This window comes from Filobasidium floriforme (genome assembly GCF_021052385.1).
Source record: "Filobasidium floriforme strain CBS 6241 chromosome Unknown HD553scaffold_11, whole genome shotgun sequence".
NCBI classification, from domain to species: domain Eukaryota; kingdom Fungi; phylum Basidiomycota; class Tremellomycetes; order Filobasidiales; family Filobasidiaceae; genus Filobasidium; species Filobasidium floriforme.
This window is the reverse complement of record NW_025763632.1, coordinates 88,282-110,338: the sequence shown is the minus strand read 5'-3', so window position 1 is coordinate 110,338 and position 22,057 is coordinate 88,282. Positions and strand designations below refer to the sequence as shown.

The 22,057-nt window shown below is 52.3% G+C and overlaps 9 protein-coding genes across 9 annotated transcripts; 4 read left to right on the top strand and 5 right to left on the bottom strand.

The window, feature by feature from the left end:
• Positions 1-2,235: 2,235 nt before the first annotated feature.
• On the bottom strand, positions 2,236-3,867 carry HD553DRAFT_272079 (regulator of chromosome condensation 1/beta-lactamase-inhibitor protein II; the record flags this gene model as incomplete). Its single annotated transcript, XM_046177742.1, has 2 exons — positions 2,236-2,901; positions 3,097-3,867. The coding sequence occupies 2 exons, from the start codon at positions 3,865-3,867 to the stop codon at positions 2,236-2,238; spliced, it is 1,437 nt and encodes a 478-aa protein (XP_046036476.1).
• A 269-nt stretch (positions 3,868-4,136) lies between these two features.
• Positions 4,137-8,385, top strand: HD553DRAFT_311260 (exocyst complex component Sec10-domain-containing protein). Its single transcript, XM_046179947.1, has 13 exons — positions 4,137-4,455; positions 4,521-4,596; positions 4,668-4,831; positions 4,895-4,964; positions 5,033-5,493; positions 5,556-5,719; positions 5,787-5,961; positions 6,027-6,368; positions 6,433-6,827; positions 6,888-7,198; positions 7,269-7,479; positions 7,538-7,600; positions 7,662-8,385. The coding sequence occupies exons 1-13, from the start codon at positions 4,270-4,272 to the stop codon at positions 8,146-8,148; spliced, it is 3,105 nt and encodes a 1,034-aa protein (XP_046036475.1). The 5' UTR covers positions 4,137-4,269; the 3' UTR covers positions 8,149-8,385.
• On the top strand, positions 8,235-11,152 carry HD553DRAFT_29405 (putative phytase). Its single transcript, XM_046178451.1, has 13 exons — positions 8,235-8,769; positions 8,829-8,864; positions 8,925-9,152; positions 9,223-9,248; positions 9,311-9,439; positions 9,507-9,597; positions 9,665-9,699; positions 9,761-9,852; positions 9,906-10,141; positions 10,201-10,301; positions 10,368-10,443; positions 10,508-10,636; positions 10,703-11,152. Exons 1-13 carry the CDS (start codon positions 8,444-8,446, stop codon positions 11,016-11,018), a joined length of 1,821 nt encoding a protein of 606 aa, XP_046036474.1. The 5' UTR covers positions 8,235-8,443; the 3' UTR covers positions 11,019-11,152.
• Positions 11,153-11,277: 125 nt separating this feature from the next.
• Positions 11,278-12,356, top strand: HD553DRAFT_272150 (ribosomal protein L18e/L15P; the record flags this gene model as incomplete). The annotated part of the gene is made up of 5 exons (XM_046177747.1): positions 11,278-11,481; positions 11,550-11,713; positions 11,783-11,942; positions 12,014-12,215; positions 12,277-12,356. 5 exons carry the CDS (start codon positions 11,278-11,280, stop codon positions 12,354-12,356), a joined length of 810 nt encoding a protein of 269 aa, XP_046036473.1.
• A 346-nt stretch (positions 12,357-12,702) lies between these two features.
• On the bottom strand, positions 12,703-13,311 carry HD553DRAFT_323954 (uncharacterized protein; the record flags this gene model as incomplete). The annotated part of the gene is made up of 3 exons (XM_046181443.1): positions 12,703-12,939; positions 13,009-13,164; positions 13,231-13,311. The coding sequence occupies 3 exons, from the start codon at positions 13,309-13,311 to the stop codon at positions 12,703-12,705; spliced, it is 474 nt and encodes a 157-aa protein (XP_046036472.1).
• A 75-nt stretch (positions 13,312-13,386) lies between these two features.
• HD553DRAFT_311257 (uncharacterized protein) lies at positions 13,387-15,773 on the bottom strand. Its single transcript, XM_046179946.1, has 6 exons — positions 15,709-15,773; positions 15,098-15,639; positions 14,892-15,030; positions 14,474-14,788; positions 14,109-14,384; positions 13,387-14,039 (listed from the first exon to the last, which is right to left on the bottom strand). Exons 1-6 carry the CDS (start codon positions 15,731-15,733, stop codon positions 13,807-13,809), a joined length of 1,530 nt encoding a protein of 509 aa, XP_046036471.1. The 5' UTR covers positions 15,734-15,773; the 3' UTR covers positions 13,387-13,806.
• Positions 15,774-15,988: 215 nt separating this feature from the next.
• HD553DRAFT_311256 (Alpha/Beta hydrolase protein) lies at positions 15,989-17,677 on the top strand. The gene is made up of 6 exons (XM_046179945.1): positions 15,989-16,208; positions 16,275-16,539; positions 16,616-16,655; positions 16,732-16,804; positions 16,881-17,144; positions 17,222-17,677. The coding sequence occupies exons 1-6, from the start codon at positions 16,057-16,059 to the stop codon at positions 17,286-17,288; spliced, it is 861 nt and encodes a 286-aa protein (XP_046036470.1). The 5' UTR covers positions 15,989-16,056; the 3' UTR covers positions 17,289-17,677.
• On the bottom strand, positions 17,447-18,123 carry HD553DRAFT_350021 (uncharacterized protein; the record flags this gene model as incomplete). The annotated part of the gene is made up of 2 exons (XM_046183502.1): positions 17,692-18,123; positions 17,447-17,611 (listed from the first exon to the last, which is right to left on the bottom strand). Exons 1-2 carry the CDS (start codon positions 18,064-18,066, stop codon positions 17,447-17,449), a joined length of 540 nt encoding a protein of 179 aa, XP_046036469.1. The 5' UTR covers positions 18,067-18,123.
• Positions 18,124-20,027, bottom strand: HD553DRAFT_296009 (cyclin-like protein). Its single transcript, XM_046178508.1, has 6 exons — positions 19,776-20,027; positions 19,631-19,712; positions 19,263-19,563; positions 19,142-19,187; positions 18,825-19,069; positions 18,124-18,755 (listed from the first exon to the last, which is right to left on the bottom strand). Exons 1-6 carry the CDS (start codon positions 19,934-19,936, stop codon positions 18,343-18,345), a joined length of 1,248 nt encoding a protein of 415 aa, XP_046036468.1. The 5' UTR covers positions 19,937-20,027; the 3' UTR covers positions 18,124-18,342.
• Between the last annotated feature and the right edge of the window lie 2,030 nt (positions 20,028-22,057).

The window sequence follows — 22,057 nt, the reverse complement described above, 5'->3', positions numbered from 1 at the left end:
TGTTGCTGCCTTTGCTGCATATTCTCCCAGGTCGTCGGGCCCGGGCCAGAGCCATTGACGGGTTGAAGACGGTCCTGACCAGGAGGACTTGGGGAATAGTCCGAGTGATGCAGATGAGGCGAGAGTTCGGGAGAGATGACATGGGGTGAAGGCGAATGGTCACCACCAGCGTGACCAAGCATGTGATCGTTTGGCTCCCTGTAGCGTTGAACGGATGGGTTCCATTGTTGCGGGTTCAACGTGTTGCTGGACGAGTATGGCTGTGACATGGCCTGCGAATGATAGGCGTCGATCATGCTCCAACTGTGATCTCGGAATTCACTTCCAACCTAATGGGTCGCAGAGTGACAATGTCTGCCTCGACCTCGTTCTGCTTGTGCGTGGATGTATATGCTCTATGTGTATGATGAGATGGGACGATGATCGGATGATCGGGTGACGATGGTCAGCGACGTTGAAAAGTCCTAACGCCGGATCGCAAGGCTCTATGTCGATGTTGAGACGTCAAGGATGATGATGGGCCTGATGGGAAGGTGTTATCGAGGTTCCCCGTCCCCGGATCGTTGGTGAAAGAAGTGAAATGAGAGATTGTGTGTGTGTGTTTGTGTGTGCGTGTGTCGGGACGAGGTGGATCTCTCGAGAGCTCGTTCGCTAGCTCGACTAGCGACTAGTGCCCGGTCGCTGATATCACACTAGCAAAGCCCAACGGATGAAGAAACAAATGACAAACGGGTTGGTACTACCGCTACTACTATTACTGCTGAGCTGATGAGCTGATGAGCTGATGAGAACAACAAGATCTCCAACGCCGGGTCAATGATCAATGACCAGAGGGGAGGGGGGGAGAGGGAGATGAAGAGCGTTTCGGCCCTGAGGGATGCAAAGACCTCGACGACAGACGACGACGACGACGACTCCTATGCGGCCGGAGGTAATCTGTCAAGAAGGGCGGCGGCGGACCCTGCTAATCGCAATGATCAGGCCCATCCAACAACCCAGCGAGTCACACCTCTTTGCATGATCACGCAAAGCAGACGGATTGGATCCCCGAAACAGATGACCAGGGACACACATGTCTAGACCCCGTAATGACATCTTGTTACAGACAAAAGAGGTCCGGGATGACGCCCAGCCTCCGGTTAATCATCACTTCGCTCGATGACCCGAAGCGATCGACCCGAATACGTGTTGCGTTGTCCCAAATCCCTCGGTAGCTCGGTCAGAAGTGAATCAGAATCATACAGAGGATTCGGTTATGATTCGTATTCGGGGTAGACGACCCAAAACAAAACCGAGGTCCGGGACGGTGTACCGGGAAGACGCTCTGGGTCTGCCTGCGCGCAGGAAAGGCGGGTTCCCCCCTGAACCTGAATATGTCTCGAAGCCTTCCTTCTCCCTTCGGAAGTACCGGAGGTTCTCGTATGACGCAACGTCACGACCGCTTCGGCTCGTCATGGTCCATGCACCGTCATACCGTTCCATTTTATCGCAGTTCACGGCGGACCTATTGCTAGCGAGATCGAATGAACTTTGACCTCCAAAATATCGAGGATCGTCCTGTTTTCACGACTTTTCTTTCGTGCACGAGGTGTAGCTCGAGATCGATCTGCGCTATTGGCGCGTGAAGGCTTTCTAACACAGTGACATCGGCCACGAGGCTACGCTAACAACTAGCTCGTTCAGGTACGACCTGTCTCTACCGCAGCCGGCCACGTTGAACGGTGCTTCGGTCATCGGTATGGTATCGCGCTTTCATGCGATCGAAATAGCGGGATCCACAAACGATTTGTTTTCCGGAGGGTATCATTGGTCGCCCGATCTCAATCGACCCGATTCGTCTACGCATGAAGGGCCTTCCCCGGACCACAAATACTGGACAAGGAAAGGGTTGGGCGAGGCACGAGGTTCGAAACAGTGCGCAACGCATCGAAGCCCTCGGTGAGCGGATGGCGAGAAGGAGGCAGACTTTTGGGCGGAAGAAAACATGCCAAGACGTACGCGTTCGTCAGCGAAACTACCTTTCCGGCCGCCGCGTGCAAGTCTTTGTTCCTGGAGAGGGTGGTCCCTTTTCCCGCCCTTCCCGGATCCATCCAGAGTGGTAGAATATAGAAACGGAATCTTGACTGAGTCTAGACATTGGCTACCCACACGTTGCGATATCTAGAAACTTCGATGCACTTGCAACCAGGTTGGCCGTCGAGCTTTCGATCGATTTCCATTGGAAAAGCCGTGGTCTCAATCATCGATCGTCGTTTCAACGAGCAACCAAGTTGTCCCACATCCGGCCCAAGCGCCTATGGGCCTTTGCGATGGTTCGAGTAGAATTTCAACCGGTGTCCATCGATCTTGCACGTCGTCATCGCTCAAGCCGAGATTACCATGCTCGTTCCATCCCCACGTCCATATTTTGTCGCTGCCGTCCCCGGTTTGGATGAGGGTGAGGACATGCTCGCTGCCGCAGACGATTCCGTGAACCGTCAGAGGTGCTTGGTCGCTTGACATTGCTGCAACTCTTCTCAGACCCGGCGCTACATCTTGGTCATCGTCCGCAAGACGACCCTGACCTAATTGGCCATGTGTGTTGGTTCCCGTCGACCATATTTCTCCACCCGGCCCTTTCTCGCTCATGAAAGATCCATTCCAAGTACAACCGATATCGCCCCACTGAGACGACCCTGATCTATTAGAAGCAAAGTTCAAGTCGAGCTGATGCTTTGCGTTGCTGCCCAGACCGACGACTATGGTCTCGCCCCCTGAACTCGTGCCGAGACAGAATAGAATGTGACCAGCTCCTACAGCCAGGTCCTCTACCGTCAATGGCCCACCCAAGTTGATTCTGTTTGCAACGGCTGAAGTGACGCCGATCTCGATAGGTTCCGGGTATGACGACGGATATCCGCTCTTTCGCATCTTGGGCCCAGCAGCAGCTCGTGGAGCGCTTGCGCATGTCACAATCGACCTGCTTGAGCCCGCCTTTGCAGCTGCATGCTCTTTCCCTGCAGGGACTCCCTTGATCGTAGTCCTAGCAGCTGTGATACTTGCGTGGCCCATCGGTACACCAGGCATGTTCATACCGGCAACGACGGCAGTCCGCACGTCGAGCTGACCATGCCGACCCGCTCCCCAGCCATACACTACAGTATCGACAACACCCATCCCTCCGTCTGCATCCAAGATCCAGTCGCATAGACAGACAATGTTCCTGTGTGACGCCTTGATCTTGCGGACGGACAGCCTCTCGCCTGTTCGACGTGTCTGAGGTAGCTGGACAACCCGGACGAGGTCATGTTCCTGCTCCGAACTGCTGCTGGCACCTCGTACGGCACCGCAACCGAGTTCTCCGAAATCATTTGTGCCAAAGGAAATGGTCTTGTCAGACTCCTTTGACCAAATTCCATCCGTGTTTTGGGTCGAGTGTTCGAAGCAGACGATGCTCGTTGACCAGGAGCATGAGATTTCTTTTGGCGTATAACGATTCGTCTCCCCGAGTGGCAGGCCTGCCGTCTCAATGTACGAAGTGTAGTCTAATCTCTTCCATAAAGTGTGTGATGGGTCGGTTGAATCTCCTTCATAAGCTGGACCGAGCTGGTTGTACTGATTGGTACCGGTCGTCCAGATTGTTATCCCCATGTCGTTACGTCCACCCGACGCCTCATCTTCTCTCGCAAGGAGGAGGGAATGGCCTGCGCCTGAAGATACCGCCAAGATAACCCCAGGTAATCTGGACAATCGAGTCAGGCCGGTATCATCTGGATCACAGTGCGAGAATCGGCAGTAGGTATATGTCGAGACATCCTCGACGTGCCCTATTCCGAGCTGCCCGGAACCGTTGGAACCGGAAGCGAGGAGCTGAATGCACCGACCCATAGGATGAGACTTCTCGAACGCTGAGTATAGACGATGACTTGCCCGCTGTGGATCCGTTGATCGGCAGGTTGATGGCTAATTGCCGAATTGCTAAGGTATGATATCGATGAGATCAGAAATTAGAAAACGTCATAAGGTTCACGGCCTCGACCGAGGAGACGATTTGCTTCCGCGAGGTGTGGACGCCGGACTCCCTAGCAATTAGCTGGTAAGCTGGTAACCATGATTGTCTATGAAAATGCTATGCAGCTATGAATTTACCCGGCTACTTTGCATACCCATACGTCCCACAACACCTTGAAACCAGGGTCAGGACCGTGCCACTTGCCACCGAGTTTTGGTCTCGCAGAGATGCCTTCACGGTAAATCTCAGTCCCGAAGAGATCAACTGGCCTTTTGAACATGTCCGGAACGTCAAATCCTTCCACTCAAGCACCCTTGAAGCCGATCAGGCGGGAGAGGGATCCGGGAAGGACAGCCAGAACGGTCAAGGTCCAGGAACCTGAACTCCCTGCACAAGAGACCGTTGGAACTGGAAAAGATGGGAAGGAAAAGGTGGCCAAGGTCCTTCAGTTGAGCTCCTTCGAGGTGAACACAGCTATTCGACCTATAGTCTGGTAGCCGAGAAAAGGCTGACGCGACGGATGCCTCAGCGCAACTTTAACGTAGAAAACTTCATAGGGGATCTGAGTGAGAAATTGATCACCTCTTCCAAGGCGAATACCGGTGGTGGGTCGAGCTGAACCCTAGTTGGCGTCGAGATCGAACTAAGCTGAGGTGCACTGGTTGCCTCCGAAAAGCCCTTGATCCTCTTCCCTTCATCTCTTCCTTCTCACCCGCTCTCGACCATCTACTCTCCCTACAAAAGTCGGTCTCAAGAAAGACGAAGGAGCTCGAGGGGGAGGTCCGGGAGGCTGAACGATCCTGTGAAGGGCGGCTAAGAGAGATTGATGGTGGTTTCGAGGTGTGTCGCGACGAAACCGTACATCCTCATTCTTCGTTATTTAGAAATCATCTTACCATGCAGACAATTGGGAGCTCCTTCACGGCTCTAGAAACCAAAATCACTGGGGTCGGTCGAACGGCCGTCAGGATAGGTAAAATCATTCAGACCCAGTGTAAAGATTAGCGCATCTGGAACTCACCCTTCTCGTCACTCGTTCAGGAGAGCAAATGGAATCTTTGCACAACTTGCGTTCCGTTGCGCAGTCTGCCTCGTTGATCCTCTCATATTACCTCTCGCTATCACAACCTCCAGCACCCGCCTTGAATCATCTCAATGCCGAGGGCAATCCCTCGCCAGCAGAACCATCGCAAACCCCCTTGGATGCATTGTTTGCCACCAGGACGTCACGGGAAGGTCGAGCACGACTCGCAATCATCCTCCGCCGCTTGAGCACGCTCGCGAAAGATGTCGTCGAGAACGCTTCGGCTGCAGCTTCAAATGCCCAGGATAATGCTCGGGACAGCGATGACGATAAGGGAAGGCTGGTCAAGCTGAGGGCTGACGTGGACAAGGCTATCCGAATACGAGACGAAGTAGAAAAGTATGCGGAACGGTTCGAAAAGGAGTGTTTGAGGCTGTTCGATCGAAGTTATAGGAAGGGGGACGTACGAATGATGGCGGTAAGTCTGAGAAAGTGAGCAATCCTATCAAATGTTTTGGCGGCTGAGGTTGGCTCTATCAGCATTGCGCCAAGATATTACAAGACTTCAATAATTGCACGTCATGTATACAGATGTACGTCAACCAGCACGACTTTTTCATTTCCAAAGACAAGGTTTTGGAAGAGGCCTCGGGTCTCAATCCGGATGGAACCCCTCGAGCGGACGCTGCCCCGATCGAGGATATGTAAGTCAGAACTGCCGGCATTCGGATTGAGATGATACTTGGTACTTAGTTTTCACCTTCTATACAGATGGACGGCACTGAACGATTCGAACAAGCCAGCGCCTACCGCTGAACCGGGACTAACAGCACTGTCGAAAGAGATCCGGTCGACTGTGGACCAGGAAGCCCAGATTATCCAGGCGGTCTTCCCGATGAAGGAGGATGTAATGAGGGTATTTTTGCAGCGAGTCTTTGCACAAGTGGTAAGCTCTTCAACAGATGTGCCGTCCGATACCAACCATGTCTGATGCACATCTCATCCTCATAGATCCAACAACATCTCGAGACGTTATTCGCGCGGGCTGCGGTCCAGGGTACTCTAGCACTCCTCCGAATGCTGAGATTGACACATAGCCAATGCTCGGTCTTAATCGAGGATCTCAAACAGTACGACTTTTCCGGCTTCGGAGGGGAAGCCAACACCACCGTCTCTGTGACGACGGATCGTCGCACGGGTGTCAGTACGACAGTGACGCTTGCTTCCATGCTGGACACTGCCATGGAAGAGATGTTCAGTCAGTACATCGAAGGAGGGCGTTACCTCGAGCTAGAGGGCAAATGGATGGCGATCGCCTACAAGGATCTCGCGCACAAGTACCAGAGATTCCACGTAAGTCTCTGTTATTGTCTGTAATTTGGCGAGGCCCCACCTATACCTAGATCGAAATTTATAGGAAACCCAAATTAAATCGAAACCAGGCAACCTTCTTGACCGGGTCGTAGACAAGCTCTCAACGAATACTGGCAGTAGCGGAGTCGTTCCCGCTGCGCCATCAGCCACCTCTTCCGCAACGTCTGCTGCAGCCGCTTGGTTGCATCGATATGGAGGTAATGCTCTGACTGGAGTGACCGGCTCAAAGGACATCACCAGATCGACTACGCCTGCACAATCGGGAGCTTCATCTCCCGTGACTGCTAGAAACGCTGCTGGACAGCAACCGCATCAGAACGGGACAGAAGGCTTGAATCAGGCTGACGGGGTGGTCAAACTCGAAATTATCGAGAAATTCTTGCGAATACATGCTGAGGCCGTCGGCAGAGTTGTCGAGTTGAGCGTGGGAGGCGAAACGTCAGTCCAAGGTCCTAATCCTATTATCAGGCCATCTAACCAAAGATCCTATCCTTGCAGTGCTCAAAACGCTTCCAAATTGGCAAAGTTGCTTGCCGACGACATCGGTGGCGATTACCTGGAATTAGCCTTGGAAAGCGCGTCGTCAAAGCTCGATGGCCAGGATCGATCCGAACCGGACCTGTCAATTCTGGGTCAGATCCGTCAGGTGGACTTGGCTCTCCATCTTTGGCAGACGTACTACTCGACGGTCTTGGTTCCGCTCGTTAGTTCTTCTCCCGCTGTACGCCGGGACGCCTTGCGGTGGAACGCAAATACGGTCACGAGAGTTGAAGGCAAAGTCAACACCCTTGTGCTTCGGTTCTTGGATGGTGAGTCGGCTGCGCAAAGAACCGTCCCTTCTGGGCGGAGCTCATCTCGGTGTTCCTCTTGGCATGGCAGCATCTGTGTCGTGGTTGTCCGTTCTGCTGAAAAGGCAGAAGAACAGTGATTTCAAGCCAAAAGACGAGGAAATGTCATTCGCACGGACAACGACAGAGCCATGTACGCTCTGTTGCAGCTATCTAGAGCGTCTGAACGAAGCAGGCCATAAGGCATTCGCAGGAAAGAATGCAGAGGCTTTCTTCACAGAGCTCGGTGTTGAGTTCCATGGGTATGTTCTCGCAGGATTGAGGCAAATAAGCGTAGACTGATTGAACCTTCGGGTTTAGCCTATTGCTGGACCACTACAAGCGATTCCCTGTGAACCCCACTGGCGGTCTGATGCTGACAAAGTGGGTCGATATGCCTGAAACACGATACCGACCGAGAACTGACCGTGCATTGCGGCATCAGAGATCTTGCAGCCTACCAAGACTCGATCAAAACGTTTGGCATCCCGCTACTCAACGACCGATTCGATATGCTGCGACAACTCGGAAACAGCTTTATCGTGCAGCCGGATGTTCTGAAATCGTATTTGACCGAGGGACATCTCGGACGGATCGATGCTCGTCTGCTAAGGCCATATCTACAACAGCGATCGGACTGGTCCACGTTCGCAAAACAGTTTGGCGAGGAGGAAGCCTTTGCTGACAAGTCGGATCAGGACGTGGTAACAGCTACGACCAGCGGACTCTTGAAGGCCAGCCGATACTCGATGGGTGTAGGAGCCGCTGGTATGAGCAAGCTCAAGGACATGCTCAAAGCTGTGGACGATCACGCGTTCGGAGATACGATACCTTCGCAACACTACCGGTCATCAAACTTGAACCCTGGTCTTAATCGCGCACCCTCATATCGCGGCAATTACCCTGCAACTCAAGGTTTCTTCGTCCCTTGATATACAAGGCCGTCCCTCTGTATAGTAGTAACATCACGGTATTTCATCGTTATGAGGCCAGTCACTCACTTTGCATAGCGAGGCGTTGCGCACCGCCTGATTAGCTGAATCGGGGATCGTGATATGTTATCAAGGGTTCTCGGAAGCAAACCGCCGTATCTTCCATCGCTTGAGACCGTCGCTGCATCAATCACTCGGATCATATAACCCTTTCATCCTTTATCGCTGTATCGCTGTGCCAGCACCATTTTCGCTAGTCAGCTAGTCAGTAGTCTCGTCGTCAAAGATAATTGTCATGGATCTTGCCGAGGAAGAAAAGCAGGGAAGGCGCGGGTCTCGCTCGTCAATCGACGAGCCCCTTCTGCCTCCCCAATATGAAGAAAGGCCATCAAGATTGCCTTCTCCTCATGGGCAAAGTAGAAACGCTGGACACGATGTTGAGAGAATATTGAACCCCAAGAGGAAACGATCAGGTAACGGTCGATTTTGGACAATACTCTTTGTCGCATTGATGGGTCCGGCACTGCTTGGGGCTTTCGCGATCTTCTTCTCAAACTCGTACTACGGAGATGGATGGATCTCCAACAGGCCCCACGCCGATTCGGGCTCTTTCCCTACAGAGTCAGTCATGACCATATTCGCAACCGCTCTCGCTTACTGATTGCATATGCTGCGTGCAGTATCGGATTTGCTGGCCCTACAATCACGGGCAAGGAGTAGGTCAAGCTTGAATCAAGTGCTCGACCAGCCGAATTGACTATGATATCTCCCTTCAGAGCCGGATTGCTCCTCACCGCACCTGCGCCTCCTGTACAGACCGCTCAACCACCTTTGGTTGCCCCGAGCGTTGGTGGAAAGAAGCACCCTTTCAACATTATGCAATCCTGGGGACATTTGTCCCCTTGGTATTCGGTAGACAGCCATGGGTTGCCGAAGACGGACAGCTTGGAACCTAAAGGTTGCGAGATTAAAGGTTTGCATTGGCTACAAAGACACGGCGCAAGGTACGTCTGTCAGCTTTATCCTAGCCAGCACTTTAGCTGATCGACCTTCCGTCATGGTGTGTCTTGATAGGTATCCTACAACCGACACAGTTGAAGGTAAGATGACTTCTCTTATCTTGCTACCTCGCTCGACCGTTACTGATCTCGTCTGTTTCTAGGTCCCATGGGGTTTGCTATCAGGCTCAAGAACTCTAACTGGACTGCCTCGGGCGATTTGGCTTTCCTCAATGATTGGTCTTACAAGCTAGGAGGCGAGATTTTAACGCCGTTCGGTCGACAACAGCTATGTGAGTAGTGTTTCTTTCATACTTGAGAGATGAGGTTCGTGCTGATGTCACGCAACTATCGTTCCAGTCAACCTGGGAGTTTCCGCTCGAGTCAAATATGGATTCCTCCTGGAACAGTTCGAGGACCGTCTGCCGGTATTTAGGACGGAGAGCCAAGAGTATGTATTGGGCAGTCTGCCATAACGACAAAACCAGTAATTGACGAGCGCATTTTGTCGTGTATAGTCGTATGCTCAAGTCGGCGCAGAACTTTGCTGCAGGTAAGCCATCAACGGCTGCATTCGTAAGGAACCTAAGGCCAACAATCAACCCCCACGTCAGGCTTCTTTGGGATTCCTGTAGAGGATCAGTACAATCTCGCTGTCATGATCGAGAGCCCCAACTACAACTGCACCCTCTCGCCTTACGCCATGGTTAGTCTCACAGAGCGATCTCGGGCAGAACACACGCTGATCTCCTGCATCAGTGCCCGAATGACAATGGCAAATTGGGTGCTATCGCAGGAGCCAAGACTCAAGCATGGGAGAACGTCTTCCTTGCAAAGGCCATTAAGAGGCTGCAACCTTTGATTGGAGATTACTCCTTGACCACCCGCGATGTTAAAGACATGATGGAAATGTGCGCCTATGAAACAGTATCCGTGGGGTATTCTGCTTTCTGTGGCCTATTCACCGAGGACGAGTGGAAAGGCTTCCAATATAGGTAAGTCCGCTGATATACTGGACCGAACGACGTCGGTGACTAGATGTCTATCTATGCAGGAATGACATTTGGTGGTGGCATACGAGCGGTTTCGGTTCCCCTGTGGCTCGGGCGGAGGGATTGGGGTACGCCCAGGAGTTGATCTCACGTTTGACTCACAGTAAGTGGATCATGACATGGTGATGCCTTAACCTTCAGACCGATGCTGAAGTTGAGCTTTGGCTAGCCCGCTTGACCGAGTTCAACTCCACCACAAACAGCACTTGGCACGATGATATACACTTCCCCTTGAACGACCCCATGTGAGTGCATCCCGAATTGCTGCGCAGTCACGAATGCGCTCCAGGCTGAATCTTGCAAACATAGCTACGTCGACTTCACGCACGACACCGTGTTCCACGATGTTGTTACCGTGTTGAACTTCACCGGTTTCGCGGCTAGCGGGACTCCGCCCACCGATCACATACCGAAGCACCGCTCCTACATTTCCTCCAAGTGCGTGTTCTCACGACTGAGTCTGTTCGCAATCGGGTCGCTTATGTTATCGTCTCTTTTGAATAGGATCTCCCCTTTCGCAACCAACATGCAGTTCCAAATCCTGTCGTGCCCGTCCGAAGCGTATGACATAGACGAGGCTGAAAGATCGCGAAAGTCGGACGAATACATCAGGGTCATTCTCAATGACGCTGCGGTTCCTCTCACCGGAATTCGAGGTTGTCCCGAGAACGACGATGGCAAGTGTCCCATGGCGACCTTTGTCTCGTCGATCCAGGAGATCATCGGCAGCATCGACTTTGAAAAGGAGTGCCTTGGCCGGGGAGCGGAAATCGACTATAGTGCCGAAACCACGACCGGTGCGCCCGTATATCTGTCGTAATGGGGGGACTCGATCATGAACTTGGCTGTAATTAGCATACGATTGAATTAACGTGAACTCGAATGTGGTAGATATAGGATGGCATTATCTGTGCTTAGGTCGACGTCATTGGCCGAGTGACCGGGTAGAAGCGCGCGGACCCGACTAAGCGCGTCAATCGAGGTGATGGATGATCAGAAAGATGGTTTGAACGACAACATCTGAATCGAATTGCGGTCAGAATTGCGATCTTGAATCGAACTCTCGATAAATAGTCAATATGGCATCGTCACTCAGGACCTTTACATCGTCTCTTAGGCTGGCCTTGCCTCTGGCTAGACCAACTTCCGCCCGATCCGGGTTCCGTCCGATCCCGAGCGGACCATCGAGTAGCCGATGGGCGAGCACCAGTGCCGATGTCAACAATCACGGGCCTTATCTGACGTTGGGAGAGCTCGCGAACAACAAGGGTGCCACAAAGACTGTCAGTAGGATATTCGAAGTCTGTGAGAGGTTCTTGAGCCTGGAGCTGAGCGGAAACTGGATCTACAGCACGTTCGATTAGGACGAGGATGGTCATCCACGAAAGGTGGAACTTCAGGACGGGGACACAAGGGTCAGAAGGCTAGAGCGGGTAATGGAAAGCCAAAGGCCGGCTTCGAAGGAGGTCAGACTCCTATCACTCGATTATTCCCCAAGCGAGGCTTCAACAACTTGTGAGCACTGTCACCGTGTGGGCAGCGATGCTCATGTAAGCTGAGCTTGACCGTTCCTGCTCTTGACAGTACTTCGAAAAAGTACGCACCGGTCAATTTGTCAGCTCTGCAGGCTTGGGTGGCTTCGGGCCGACTTGATGCATCACAAGCGATCGATGTGGGGTTGATCTTTAGGAGCAACTTGGTTCACGGGATCAAGGGCTGGAGCGGTGTCAAGCTGTTGGGAGAAGTGAGTCAGGCGTTCACTGTTTTGCTAGGCCAATTATAGATATAGACATTGATCACGGATCACCTCCACAGGTCGACCCCGCATTGCCGCTACCACCTCTGAACCTTCGCCTTTCGCGATACTCCAAGTCGGCCGCAAAGGCAATCAAGGACGCAGGTGGAGAAGTAACAGCAGTCTACCATAATCCTTTGGCGTTGCGACAGGCGGCTCATCCGGAGAAGTTCGTCGGTCGAGAGGTCAAAGAGGCCAAGCCAGTCAGAAAGACGGATATCTGTGAGTCGTAATATCCCTCTCAGCTCCAGTCATTGCCTAAGTCTCATTTCGTTGCCTTCAGTATACTATTCTAACCCGGCCAAGCATGGATACTTGGCCAAGGACCCCTCCATCGTTGAAGCGCAGTCCAGTTCAGCATGATTGTATACCCGAACACTCCATGACATACAACTACGACACAACTGCCCATTTGACATTACATTATGCGAGTCACTCGGATGGTGCTCTTATCAGCAAGGAACAAGCTATAGAAGGCGAATCTCCCGGTAGAATTTAGGATTGTGCCGTAAGAATGGTAAAAGTAAATCTAAGCGCCGAGGTGGGCCTGTCGGTGACCGTTTCGAGTCAGCCCATTTTCCCGTGGACAACTTTCTTGCATTGGCCAGTGCTCAGCCAAGTGGATTTCTCGTGAGCTGGCTCGGAGAGCGTGTCAATCGACTCGTTAGTCTGGAAGGCGCAGCGGTATATCAGGTTGGTACCTGCGAATTTATTGGTATATCTGATTACGAACCGAGCATTCCCGTGCCCTGGACTGAGACATAGAGTTTCCCTCGGCCCTCATGTTCCGGTCCAACACCTCGTGAAGGATGGGTTTCCCTTGATAGTGGTACTGCTCTTCGAGAGCGAGGCTAGACCCAGCCAAGGCAACTATCGGTTTGGCGATGGTGAAAAGGGAGTTCCTCTTCTCCTTGAGGGTATAGCCCTCCAGGGGGATTAAGCCGTTCTAACGAGTAAAGCGCAACGGTCATCGCGATTAGCGTATCTCCATCTTGGTGTTTTCCCATCGACATACCGTTTCATAGACGGGAGGATCTTCCATCTCCTCCGTTTCGTCAATCCCATCAAACGGGGCGAAGTATTGAGGATCATTCGGTTCCGAAGGGCCGTCGAGGCTGGGATCCGAGCTCCGCACGACTGTGGAATATTTGTCGATCTGGTTCACATATTTCTGAGTGTCGGGCGACAGGATCAGGTATGACACTCAACGATGTCCTCCAATGCATGCGTCACGCACCGTGGGTCTGAAACTTGTGGGGGCAGCCGAGGTGACGAAGGCGACTAACAAACCGGTGATGGCGACCTGAAAGAACCTCATTTCGCCAGCGGAATGTAACGTCGATTGTGGTTATGCGCTTCGAGCAGGTTGCGCCTAGATCCCGACTTGTGCGTAAATACCTGGTGCGATGGTTAGTGTCGAGGGATGAACGGATACAAGGTGAGATGAATGGTCGAGCTGCGCTGTTGTATGAACGTATAGCGGAAGGAACAGACAAGCTAGACTGGCGGTGCGTCCTGGACTGTGCGCGTTATCGAGATTCGGGCTGAACGGGTGTTGCCCAACGCAAGCGCCGCGAAGCGCGTAGATAATGCTTCAACACATAAAGACGGAATCGCCTCACACATCAACTGGTCCGCCGACTCAACCAACGGATGTCTATTGATTGACTATACAAGATCTACAGAATTCTGATCCGCCCCGGTAGCTTATTATAATGCTAACTTTACAAGAAGACTGGAAAGAAAGGACGGGCATCGAGGGAGAGAAGTAGAACGCAAATACAACGGTCTCCACCCTCCGGCTTCTTCTTGCTCATTCCTCTTCGTCCTGCGTCATCGAATCCCGAAGATTTGTCCAGAAAGCCATCGCCTGGTCCATGGGCATTTCGAGCGAGTCTTTAAAAACACCAAGCGCGTTTACAAACGCCTGATCCTGTAACTCTAGATCGAGCGGGATGTAGCGCATGACTTTGGTATAGATCCACGAACCCGGTTGGGCAGGGTCAGTTGAAGCCTTTTTGTAGATCTTGAGCTTGAAACTCATGCCTTCAGATGAGCGAGATAAAAACCGTTCGTCAGTCATGTTCTGAAAGTCAAACTCAGGCCCGGACTCACTCCTCCCGTCGACCGTCTGTACACAGACGAACGTCACTTCTTCCCCATTCCCACCTCTGACAATATTGACTTTCGGCACCATCAAGTTCGTCATGTCCTCGTAAAGCTTGATGATCTGTTCGTTCTGTTCCCGATCGGCCGCCACGTCCTTGGCAGACGTTGATACCCCGGGCGACTTGGTCATCTTGGACATGGCGGCCGCTTGACGTTGCGATTCGGCCAGAGCGGCTTTGGAGATCTTGATCTCTTGTTCCAGGTCTTGCGTCAACGTGTTGACTAGGAACGCGCACGCGGTTAGAATTCACAGGATCAGCAACAGACTCGAGCTCGATGTCTCCTCTGATGATCTGCAGGGACCAACTCACTCTCCGTCTGCTTCTCCTCGACTTTCCCTTTGTATACATTGACCTGGGCCTTCCACTGTTTGACCTCCTCCTCCAGCTTCTTCAAATCCGGCGGCAACGGCGCCGCAGGGGGTACCGCCTTCGCCTTGTCCAGGGCTGCTTGCAACTCCTTCTTCTCCTTCTCGAGCTTTTCCGCCCGGCTCTTCTCCTCTCGCAGTCGGTCCTCGTGAGAGATGGAATTCTTCTTGTTCTCGCCCAAGGATTGTTCGAGAACGACGACTTGCGAGTTGAGCTTCTTGTTGAGTTGCTCTAGGGTCTCGATGATCTTGTCCTGGGCTGTCCACCGAGAATGAGAAAAAAACGAGATTGATCTCCACCTCCATCAGCACCCTCCCAGAATGTGATTATACGAAACCTCAAACAACTCTCTCGGACCCACCTCGAGCCTGATCGTCGCTCTTCTCTTTCAGCTTGTCATAGAGCTTCTCCATCTCTCCTCCCTTTTTCGCCGAGAGCTCCTTGAACTGCTTGTCTAGTGAATCCCGTTCTTCCGTCCGACGTGTCAGTTGTGATTTTATCTACGAGGATCGATACGGAATCCGATCAGCTATAGATGCGCGATGCAGGGAGGGGGACAGGGCTCGCCTTTGTCAACTCTCGTTCCAGGTCCTGTTCCCGGCTCGTCGGTTTGTCTTCCGTTCCTGATGTAGCAGTCGACTTTCCCCTGGACACCTTGGACTCGGGAGCGACGGCCTTGGAAGGCGGTTTACTACCGTTCGCGGTCTCTTTGGCTGTTTCTCCTCGTTTCGGTCGGCCTGCTCGTACCGGCTCCGGTTCCGGATCATCCATATCCACATCCTCGTCATCCTTCTCGTCTTCCTCGTCTTTGTCGTCTTCCAAACCCACGTCCGCCTCGATATCGATGACTTCCTGTTCGTCATCTTCTTCTCTCTCATCATCGCGAGTCTCTTGAACGGCCTTGGGTCGACCTCTCCCTCGCGTCCCAGCAGCTTTCCCTCGACCGCGAGCGGCCCCGCCTCGAGCTCCCGCTTTAACCGCTTTCGCCGTCGTTGAAGATGATGCCGACGATGTTTTCGCTGTAGAGGGTTTCCGTTTAGCTGGAGCGATGCTCGTGCTAGCGATCGGTTTTCTGGTCACCCGCACGCTGAGTTCGTCAGAGCCGTAGCCTGTGAAGATAAAGTCAACAGAATGGTCAGATCGGTCGATGGAGAGTGGCTCGTCTTTCTGAGACTCGCCTCCGAAATCGTCTTCGTCGTCCATCTTGTCTATGAGGATCGAGTCGTCAGAGTCTGGTTGAGAATGACGAGGTCTGGCAGCAAACCAACTTTGACTTCAATCAACCTCGATTGCGGGTTTGTTTACCTTTTGGGAGAGTGACGAGTGACAAGCGCGCGTCTTCCGGAAGCAAATATGCGCTTCTATTTTGGTTTCGGAAGTAAATTGGCGAGGTGCAACACGTCATCATGATCGAGGGATACTCAAGTAGAATATGCCAATTAGCAGCAAGAGTAGCAAGTGCTAGTATCACCATAGACTCGTCCAGATTCAACCCATAGCAGAATCGTTTCCAGATCACGTTCGTAATGTCCCTCAAACAAGAATCGCAGAACAAGGCCTTTGGCGGTACCTTGACCAAGTACTCGTTCGCCTCCAAATCGCTCGGAGGTCTCGAGACAAAATTCAACGTCTTTATGCCCGCCGAGGGTGAGAAGAGCAAGGTTCCCGTGCTATACTAGTGAGTCCATGGATCATATTCGAGATATCTCTAAGTTGAGCTGAGTATCACTGTTGATCTGCCCAGCCTGGCCGGCCTGACGTGTACGGAAGACACCGGTCCCCAAAAGTCTCACCTCCTCGCCCCCGCCGCTCAACACGGGATCGCCATCGTCTTCCCCGACACTTCCCCCCGAGGCGCCAAGATCGAGGGAGAGGATGCCGATTGGGATTTTGGGACGGGCGCTGGGTTTTACTTGAACGCGAGCAGTGAAAAGTGGAGCGGGCATTACAACATGGAAAAGTTCGTGGTCGAAGAGTTGAGGGGGATCGTACAGTCAGAGTTGTCGGTAGTGCGTCGCGCGTTCCACCTGAAACGGTCGCTCTCGATATCTGGCTTAACCGTGTGCCATTTCATGTGCTCAACAGGACCCTGAGAGGACGTCAATCTTTGGACATTCCATGGGAGGTGAACCTTTCAGACCCTGCCTGTCGACCCAGCCTACGTCATCATAGCTAACAGAAACCCGTCCCACTTGTTGCAGGCCACGGAGCTCTTTCTCTCTACCTAAAGTACCCAGGACAGTACAAGTCTGCCTCGGGATTCGCTCCCATCTGGTAAGCCCCCTCGCTATCGCCGGCTTGCAATGCGCTTCTCACCCCTTCATCACCCCCGCTCCTTGTAAACATGTAGCAACCCCACCGAATGTCAATGGGGCCAGAAAGCCTTCAAAGGCTACCTCTCCGACCCATCTTCCGAAGGGCCCAAGCACGATAGCACCCACCTCATCGCTTCCTACCCTAAAGACGAACAGGTCGCCATCAAGGTCGACTATGGGACCGGCGACAAGTTTTACCAGGACGGGCAGTTGTTGCCGGAGAATTTTGAGAAGGCCGTCAGAGACGCTGGGAGGCAGGGAGAGGTCGAAGTTGGTAGGAGAGAAGGGTACGATCATTCGTAAGTCTCGGATTTCTTGTTATGAAAGGCGCATATGGCAGGGCGAAGGCTGATATCAAACCCATCCGGACGAGTAGATACTTCTTTATCAGCACATTCGCGGCCGAGCACGTCGAGTTCCACGCCAAGTATTTGAAGGCTTAGATGGACAACAAGTGTCATAGCATGAAATCATGAAACGAATGAAAGTCTTGTACAAGATAAAAGCGAACGCAGATCAAACACAAGATGGTAACCTCGGCGAAGTCGAGATCAAAAGATTGCAATGAGGTTGGACCACGGCATTACTACGATCGTCTTCACTACGCTACATCCCCTTCGTCTTCATCGCAATAACAGTCCTTGTCCCCTTCTTCACATGGGTCGTCATCTTGTGGCCAGTAGAAGCAGCTCGGATCGGCCGTGGCGCCTTGAGGGAGAGGGTGGCAACACGCGTAGAAGGCTGGGTCGGACTTGTGATTGGGGCACTGAAGGCGGCATAGGGATCAGAATTGTACAGTCAGGAAAGATTATATACGTGTGCTATTAAGGGACTAGGGAGACTTACGTCGGTACCCAAGAATCGTTGTCGGAACAGGTAATAAGGCTCCATCAAACTCTCGTAATTCGGGGTGGGTGGTTGTCCAGCTCCAGATGCGTTCCCTAAAGCGGAAGCGGTAGCCGTAGGGGCAGAGCCGCCTACCGTCGACGTCGTACCTTCCTCGGGAGCATCTGTAGCGGTATCGGTGGCTTCGAGAGGATCTGGAAGGGAAGTCGCTGGTTCATTCGCGGCCGTATCAGCCGTTTCTCCAGTATCCTGGGCGGCGACATCTGCGTTGGCTGGGACTGGCATACCCTGCCCGTTGACGAGGTGGGAGCGTAATAAGACCGGGAGGAGTGCGCAGAGCACCATGACCCGGGAGGTTGTTGTGAGACCGTGCATTTCAACGAAGTTGTGGTTTGGCAAGAGGGGGAGTCTGTTCGCAAGGATCTTGGCACGAGCTGGTAATTAGATAGAAATTTGGCGTACATGGCCTTATTGATCGGCTTGTCAAGATTGGACAATTTGAGAGCACAATATCGCTCGACTCAGTTGTGGTCGCTGATCTGAAACAGCAAGGGTGATACAACTCCCGAGCCGGGGGTGAGCGACAAAGGGAGTCCTCGACTCATTCAACGCGTTACAAGGGAATCGCCTCTTTGGCTTGATCCGCTTCACTTATCCAAACACGAACCGAACTGTTCCCTCATTCTTGCCAAGCCCCTCGATCAAGCTGAGCCAAGCGTCCTTCTCCCCACCCGCCCGAGCACCATCACTGATCCCGATCCCAAAGGTAGTCTCGATCGGGGTCTGCAAGTTGACTTTTGGTCGTCCGCCGATCCCGTCCGCGCGAGACTGATGCAGCTGGATCTTGAGCTGAGTCAGGGTGCTCGATGTCCAGTAAGATGGCAGGGAGAAGGATGGGAGGAGGTATCGATTCTGAGTCGAATTTGAGGATTGTGCCGAAGCCATAGATGACGCTGGGTCGGATGGAGAATGCGGTGATGCGAGGGGTGTAGATGCCGCGTCTCCACCTAGGGCTAGTGAACTCAGGATGACGATATACATGTCCAAGATGTCGTGAACGACCTCTGATGCGCAAAAAGAACGGCATATTTCAGCGTCCTTACCTCTGCAATCACTATTTCTGAGTGGCTTACCGTCCACATCGGCCAGGTTCGCCTGCAAATCCTGTTCCCACTCAGCATTATCCTCAAATATCATCCTTCCTCTTGTCGTCTCGTTCAAAAGGGCGCGCATAGCTTCATCCGCTTCCAGGTTGGTGATGTTTTGTCTCTTGAGACGGTCCGCTTCGACCGGGCTGATGAGCAATAGAGAAGCTGTATAGAGCGATGCGAGGGCGACGATATGCGGAGGTTGTTGAAGCGGGGCAAGAGTTCGGAATCTAGATCAACGTATTCAAAAATGGTTTTAGGATTAACGTATGCAAAGGAAAAAAGAGAGTATGTTTACGAACGTATCGATTGCCAGCCGCCAGGCGTGCTGTATATACCGTTTCGAGACTAGACGGAGAAGCCGAAAAAATCTCCTGTTTTCAGACGAGCTGAATGACGTGACGCACTGACGACTAGACTCACACCTCATCTTCCTTCCCAACTTCATCACCAACCCAAAGACATCGGCCTTTCCACTCCCAGCCCCCGCACCAGCATCCAGAAAGTTGAAACATATCGTCTCCAGCACCAACCTCTCGATGGCCAGAACTTTCTTTCGATCGTGCTCCAGCTGCTTGATGTCGACCGAGGAAATGTCGATTTGGGACCTCCCTTTGAGCAGGTCGGGGTACCGGATGGCGTAGGAGGAGATGATGATGTCGCGAGGTTTCTTTAGCGTGTCGTGGAGCTTCGAAGAGACGTAAATGGTGGTCAAGGAGACTTCCTGAGGGATGGGAAGATGCTCTATGATCAGTGTTAGAACTGGAGAGCGTATTTTGCGATGCACTAACAACATAGTTGAAGTCTTTGAGGGGAAAGAAGAGGTGAAATCGGTGGTACAGCGACTGAGCCGTTGCGATCGTTCTTCGTGGACTACGATTGGACGTACCATCTCATCAGCTGGTGGAGGATGTCCGGAGACACGATTGTACTCACAATCCGGCCCGTGAACCGACAGCCTCGATGAACCCACACGCAATCTGACGATGCTTCTCGTCCCTCGCGGTCGACTGTTTCCCTCGCTGCCTCGCCGACAAGGCTGAGATCTCCTTGGGCGTAAAGTACGGTCTATATGTTTTCGATAGCGGTTCGTCCATGGTTCCACAAGAGTGTGTATAGATGACCGAGCAGGGTGAGTAGTCGCACCAGGTGCCCGAGGTTAGCAGCAGCGACTTTGATTTCTCTCTAGTAGTTAGTTCCAACTTCTGTGGTCGAGCGAAAGTGGAGGTCGCCGTCCTCATGTTCCCCGCGCGGATGTAAACGTCATATGCACTCCATGCTCGATCGCCTCTAGGAGTGTTTCATCTTTGTCATCAGAGCGTGCTACGTCTGCCAGTTTCATCACCAGTGCTTGCGTCGACGTACCAAATTCTATTATCCAGCTATGACGGACAGCGCTACCTGTCTGCTCTCGCTCGCTCAAGGCCGAATCGGCCCCGCTGAGCTTGAACCTCCTTGGTATTATCGTCTCACTCGTCACGATCGCCCGGCTCATGTTGGCTGGAGCAGGGGGAAGCTCCGTGGCCTTCGTCGGTAGAGGTGGCGGTTGTCAATACAACCTTACTCAAGCCACAAGTCTAAAGTCAGGGAACAACCTGGCACTATATGAGGTGGTTCTCGCTGTTGTGCGAGAGCTCATTACTACCAGCATAGCATTTGCATACCTGGCGGGACGATGCGGACTTGTCCCAGGATTCATCAAGCACACGAGTAGATCTCAACTTTGATAGCATGCTGGTGGAACTGAAGTTACAGTACGATCGCTCATCCGGATTTATACATTTCCTCGGCCGATTCACGTTGCACTATATACACAAACGATTGTATCGATGAACAGCCCGCTTGTAAGTCCCTTCCTTCACAGGCTGGAACCTTGATATTAAGCGGAGCAGCTTTGTGCTACCTGCAACACCTCGCAAGAACGTTCAGGTCGACGAGCATCGTCGCTCGCTGTTTTGAGCTGACAGACCATGAGGCTCATTTTACCATGAGGGCGTTGCTCGAGATCCTAGACGACATCCGCTTCCCAAACGATTCCAGGTCGTATCGGAGCATTTAGACATCGAGGGTTTCTACAAGACCCATGGTCCCACCTTGAATCAATCATCCTCTCAATTCCTTCTTAGGCTTTAAATCGGGCAATGAGCTAGAGGATTGGTCAGCAATCGAGGGGAGGCTTCCGTCTCGCATTTCGCAGATACGACATATGTAAACCATAAACGCGGCGACCGTGCAGTTTTTTGTCGCTATCGCCCGTTATCCTCCTTCTCCATCGTCTCATTCACCTCCAGTAGGTATATTTTGGATCGTCGGTGTCCGAGGCCAGAAGCGTTATTGATTGGATGAGAGCGGGTGATGGCGCAGCCTCTTGGCAGTCATGTTATAATGTGCTATGTTCAGTTATTCAACTTGAGGCTCTTTCTACTAGTACTGCAGTCGTATGATGCAGTCAGTGATGCAGCTCACTAACTTTACAAGTAACTTTACATCGGAACGTCTGAATACAACTATAACAGATGACTTACGGGATCCATGTGAACTATAGAGAGTCCTCTGGCAATTACACTGTTGGAGTCTACGGTTACACGACCTTTGTGCGATTGACTATATCATATGAGATGATCTTCAGTTGTTACAGGATGACGGAACCCATAATGGACAAGGTATATGAGTAAAGTGCCTTACATAGATATCGGGCAGATACATCAAATGAAACAAGTCGGTGCTGGACTGCCTGCAGGTAACGAACCGGTAAATACGACACTGATACGAAATAGTCGGATCAGTTGCAAAGTGACCTCCATATTTACGGGGGTTGAGGTAAATGGGGTGCCCGGAAGTATCTAAGTTTAGGGTATGGCAGTATCTTGCATCTGTCTGATGAGGTTGATTCTCAACCGCGGAATATAAGACGACCTGGCCAGATGATAACAAACAAGGCGAGCGCCTTCAATGATGCCGCTAATCCAGTTACCTGATGTCGGTATGCGCATGGGTCATTTTGTAGCGGCAATGCGTAGGTGCTGGTGAGACATGTCGTCACGGCCATCGGACCTGATAATCGCAGTACCAGAGTTAAACGAGGGACCAGTAGTCGACTGGAACACTACCAGATGGAGTAGCCAGAAGAGGTAAAGTCGAGAAGCCGCGAACTCTGCTCGAGAAACTCCGTCTCAACACCTTCTCTGCGATACAGCCAGGTTGGGTCTGCGTGCAGA

What these genes read in the sequence shown, in the direction of transcription:
- HD553DRAFT_311260 (XM_046179947.1), top strand. Translation starts at nt 4,270, where the DNA reads ATGTCCGGAACGTCAAATCCTTCCACTCAAGCACCCTTGAAGCCGATC. An exon ending in TTCAGTTGAGCTCCTTCGAG is followed by an intron (nt 4,456 to 4,520) that starts GTGAACACAGCT and finishes CGGATGCCTCAG; the next exon opens with CGCAACTTTAACGTAGAAAA. An exon ending in CTCGGTGTTGAGTTCCATGG is followed by an intron (nt 7,480 to 7,537) that starts GTATGTTCTCGC and finishes CTTCGGGTTTAG; the next exon opens with CCTATTGCTGGACCACTACA.
- HD553DRAFT_29405 (XM_046178451.1), top strand. Translation starts at nt 8,444, where the DNA reads ATGGATCTTGCCGAGGAAGAAAAGCAGGGAAGGCGCGGGTCTCGCTCG. An exon ending in GTTCGGTCGACAACAGCTAT is followed by an intron (nt 9,440 to 9,506) that starts GTGAGTAGTGTT and finishes CTATCGTTCCAG; the next exon opens with TCAACCTGGGAGTTTCCGCT. An exon ending in TTCCCCTTGAACGACCCCAT is followed by an intron (nt 10,444 to 10,507) that starts GTGAGTGCATCC and finishes TTGCAAACATAG; the next exon opens with CTACGTCGACTTCACGCACG.
- HD553DRAFT_311257 (XM_046179946.1), bottom strand. Translation starts at nt 15,733, where the DNA reads ATGGACGACGAAGACGATTTCGGAG. An exon ending in GAGCGACGATCAGGCTCGAG is followed by an intron (nt 14,789 to 14,891) that starts GTGGGTCCGAGA and finishes CTCGGTGGACAG; the next exon opens with CCCAGGACAAGATCATCGAG. An exon ending in CGAGGAGAAGCAGACGGAGA is followed by an intron (nt 14,385 to 14,473) that starts GTGAGTTGGTCC and finishes GCGCGTTCCTAG; the next exon opens with TCAACACGTTGACGCAAGAC.
- HD553DRAFT_311256 (XM_046179945.1), top strand. Translation starts at nt 16,057, where the DNA reads ATGTCCCTCAAACAAGAATCGCAGAACAAGGCCTTTGGCGGTACCTTG. An exon ending in CTTTGGACATTCCATGGGAG is followed by an intron (nt 16,656 to 16,731) that starts GTGAACCTTTCA and finishes CACTTGTTGCAG; the next exon opens with GCCACGGAGCTCTTTCTCTC. An exon ending in AGAGAAGGGTACGATCATTC is followed by an intron (nt 17,145 to 17,221) that starts GTAAGTCTCGGA and finishes CCGGACGAGTAG; the next exon opens with ATACTTCTTTATCAGCACAT.
- HD553DRAFT_296009 (XM_046178508.1), bottom strand. Translation starts at nt 19,936, where the DNA reads ATGGACGAACCGCTATCGAAAACATATAGACCGTACTTTACGCCCAAG. An exon ending in GTCGGTTCACGGGCCGGATT is followed by an intron (nt 19,713 to 19,775) that starts GTGAGTACAATC and finishes GTCCAATCGTAG; the next exon opens with TCCACGAAGAACGATCGCAA. An exon ending in TCAAAGACTTCAACTATGTT is followed by an intron (nt 19,564 to 19,630) that starts GTTAGTGCATCG and finishes CCCATCCCTCAG; the next exon opens with GAAGTCTCCTTGACCACCAT.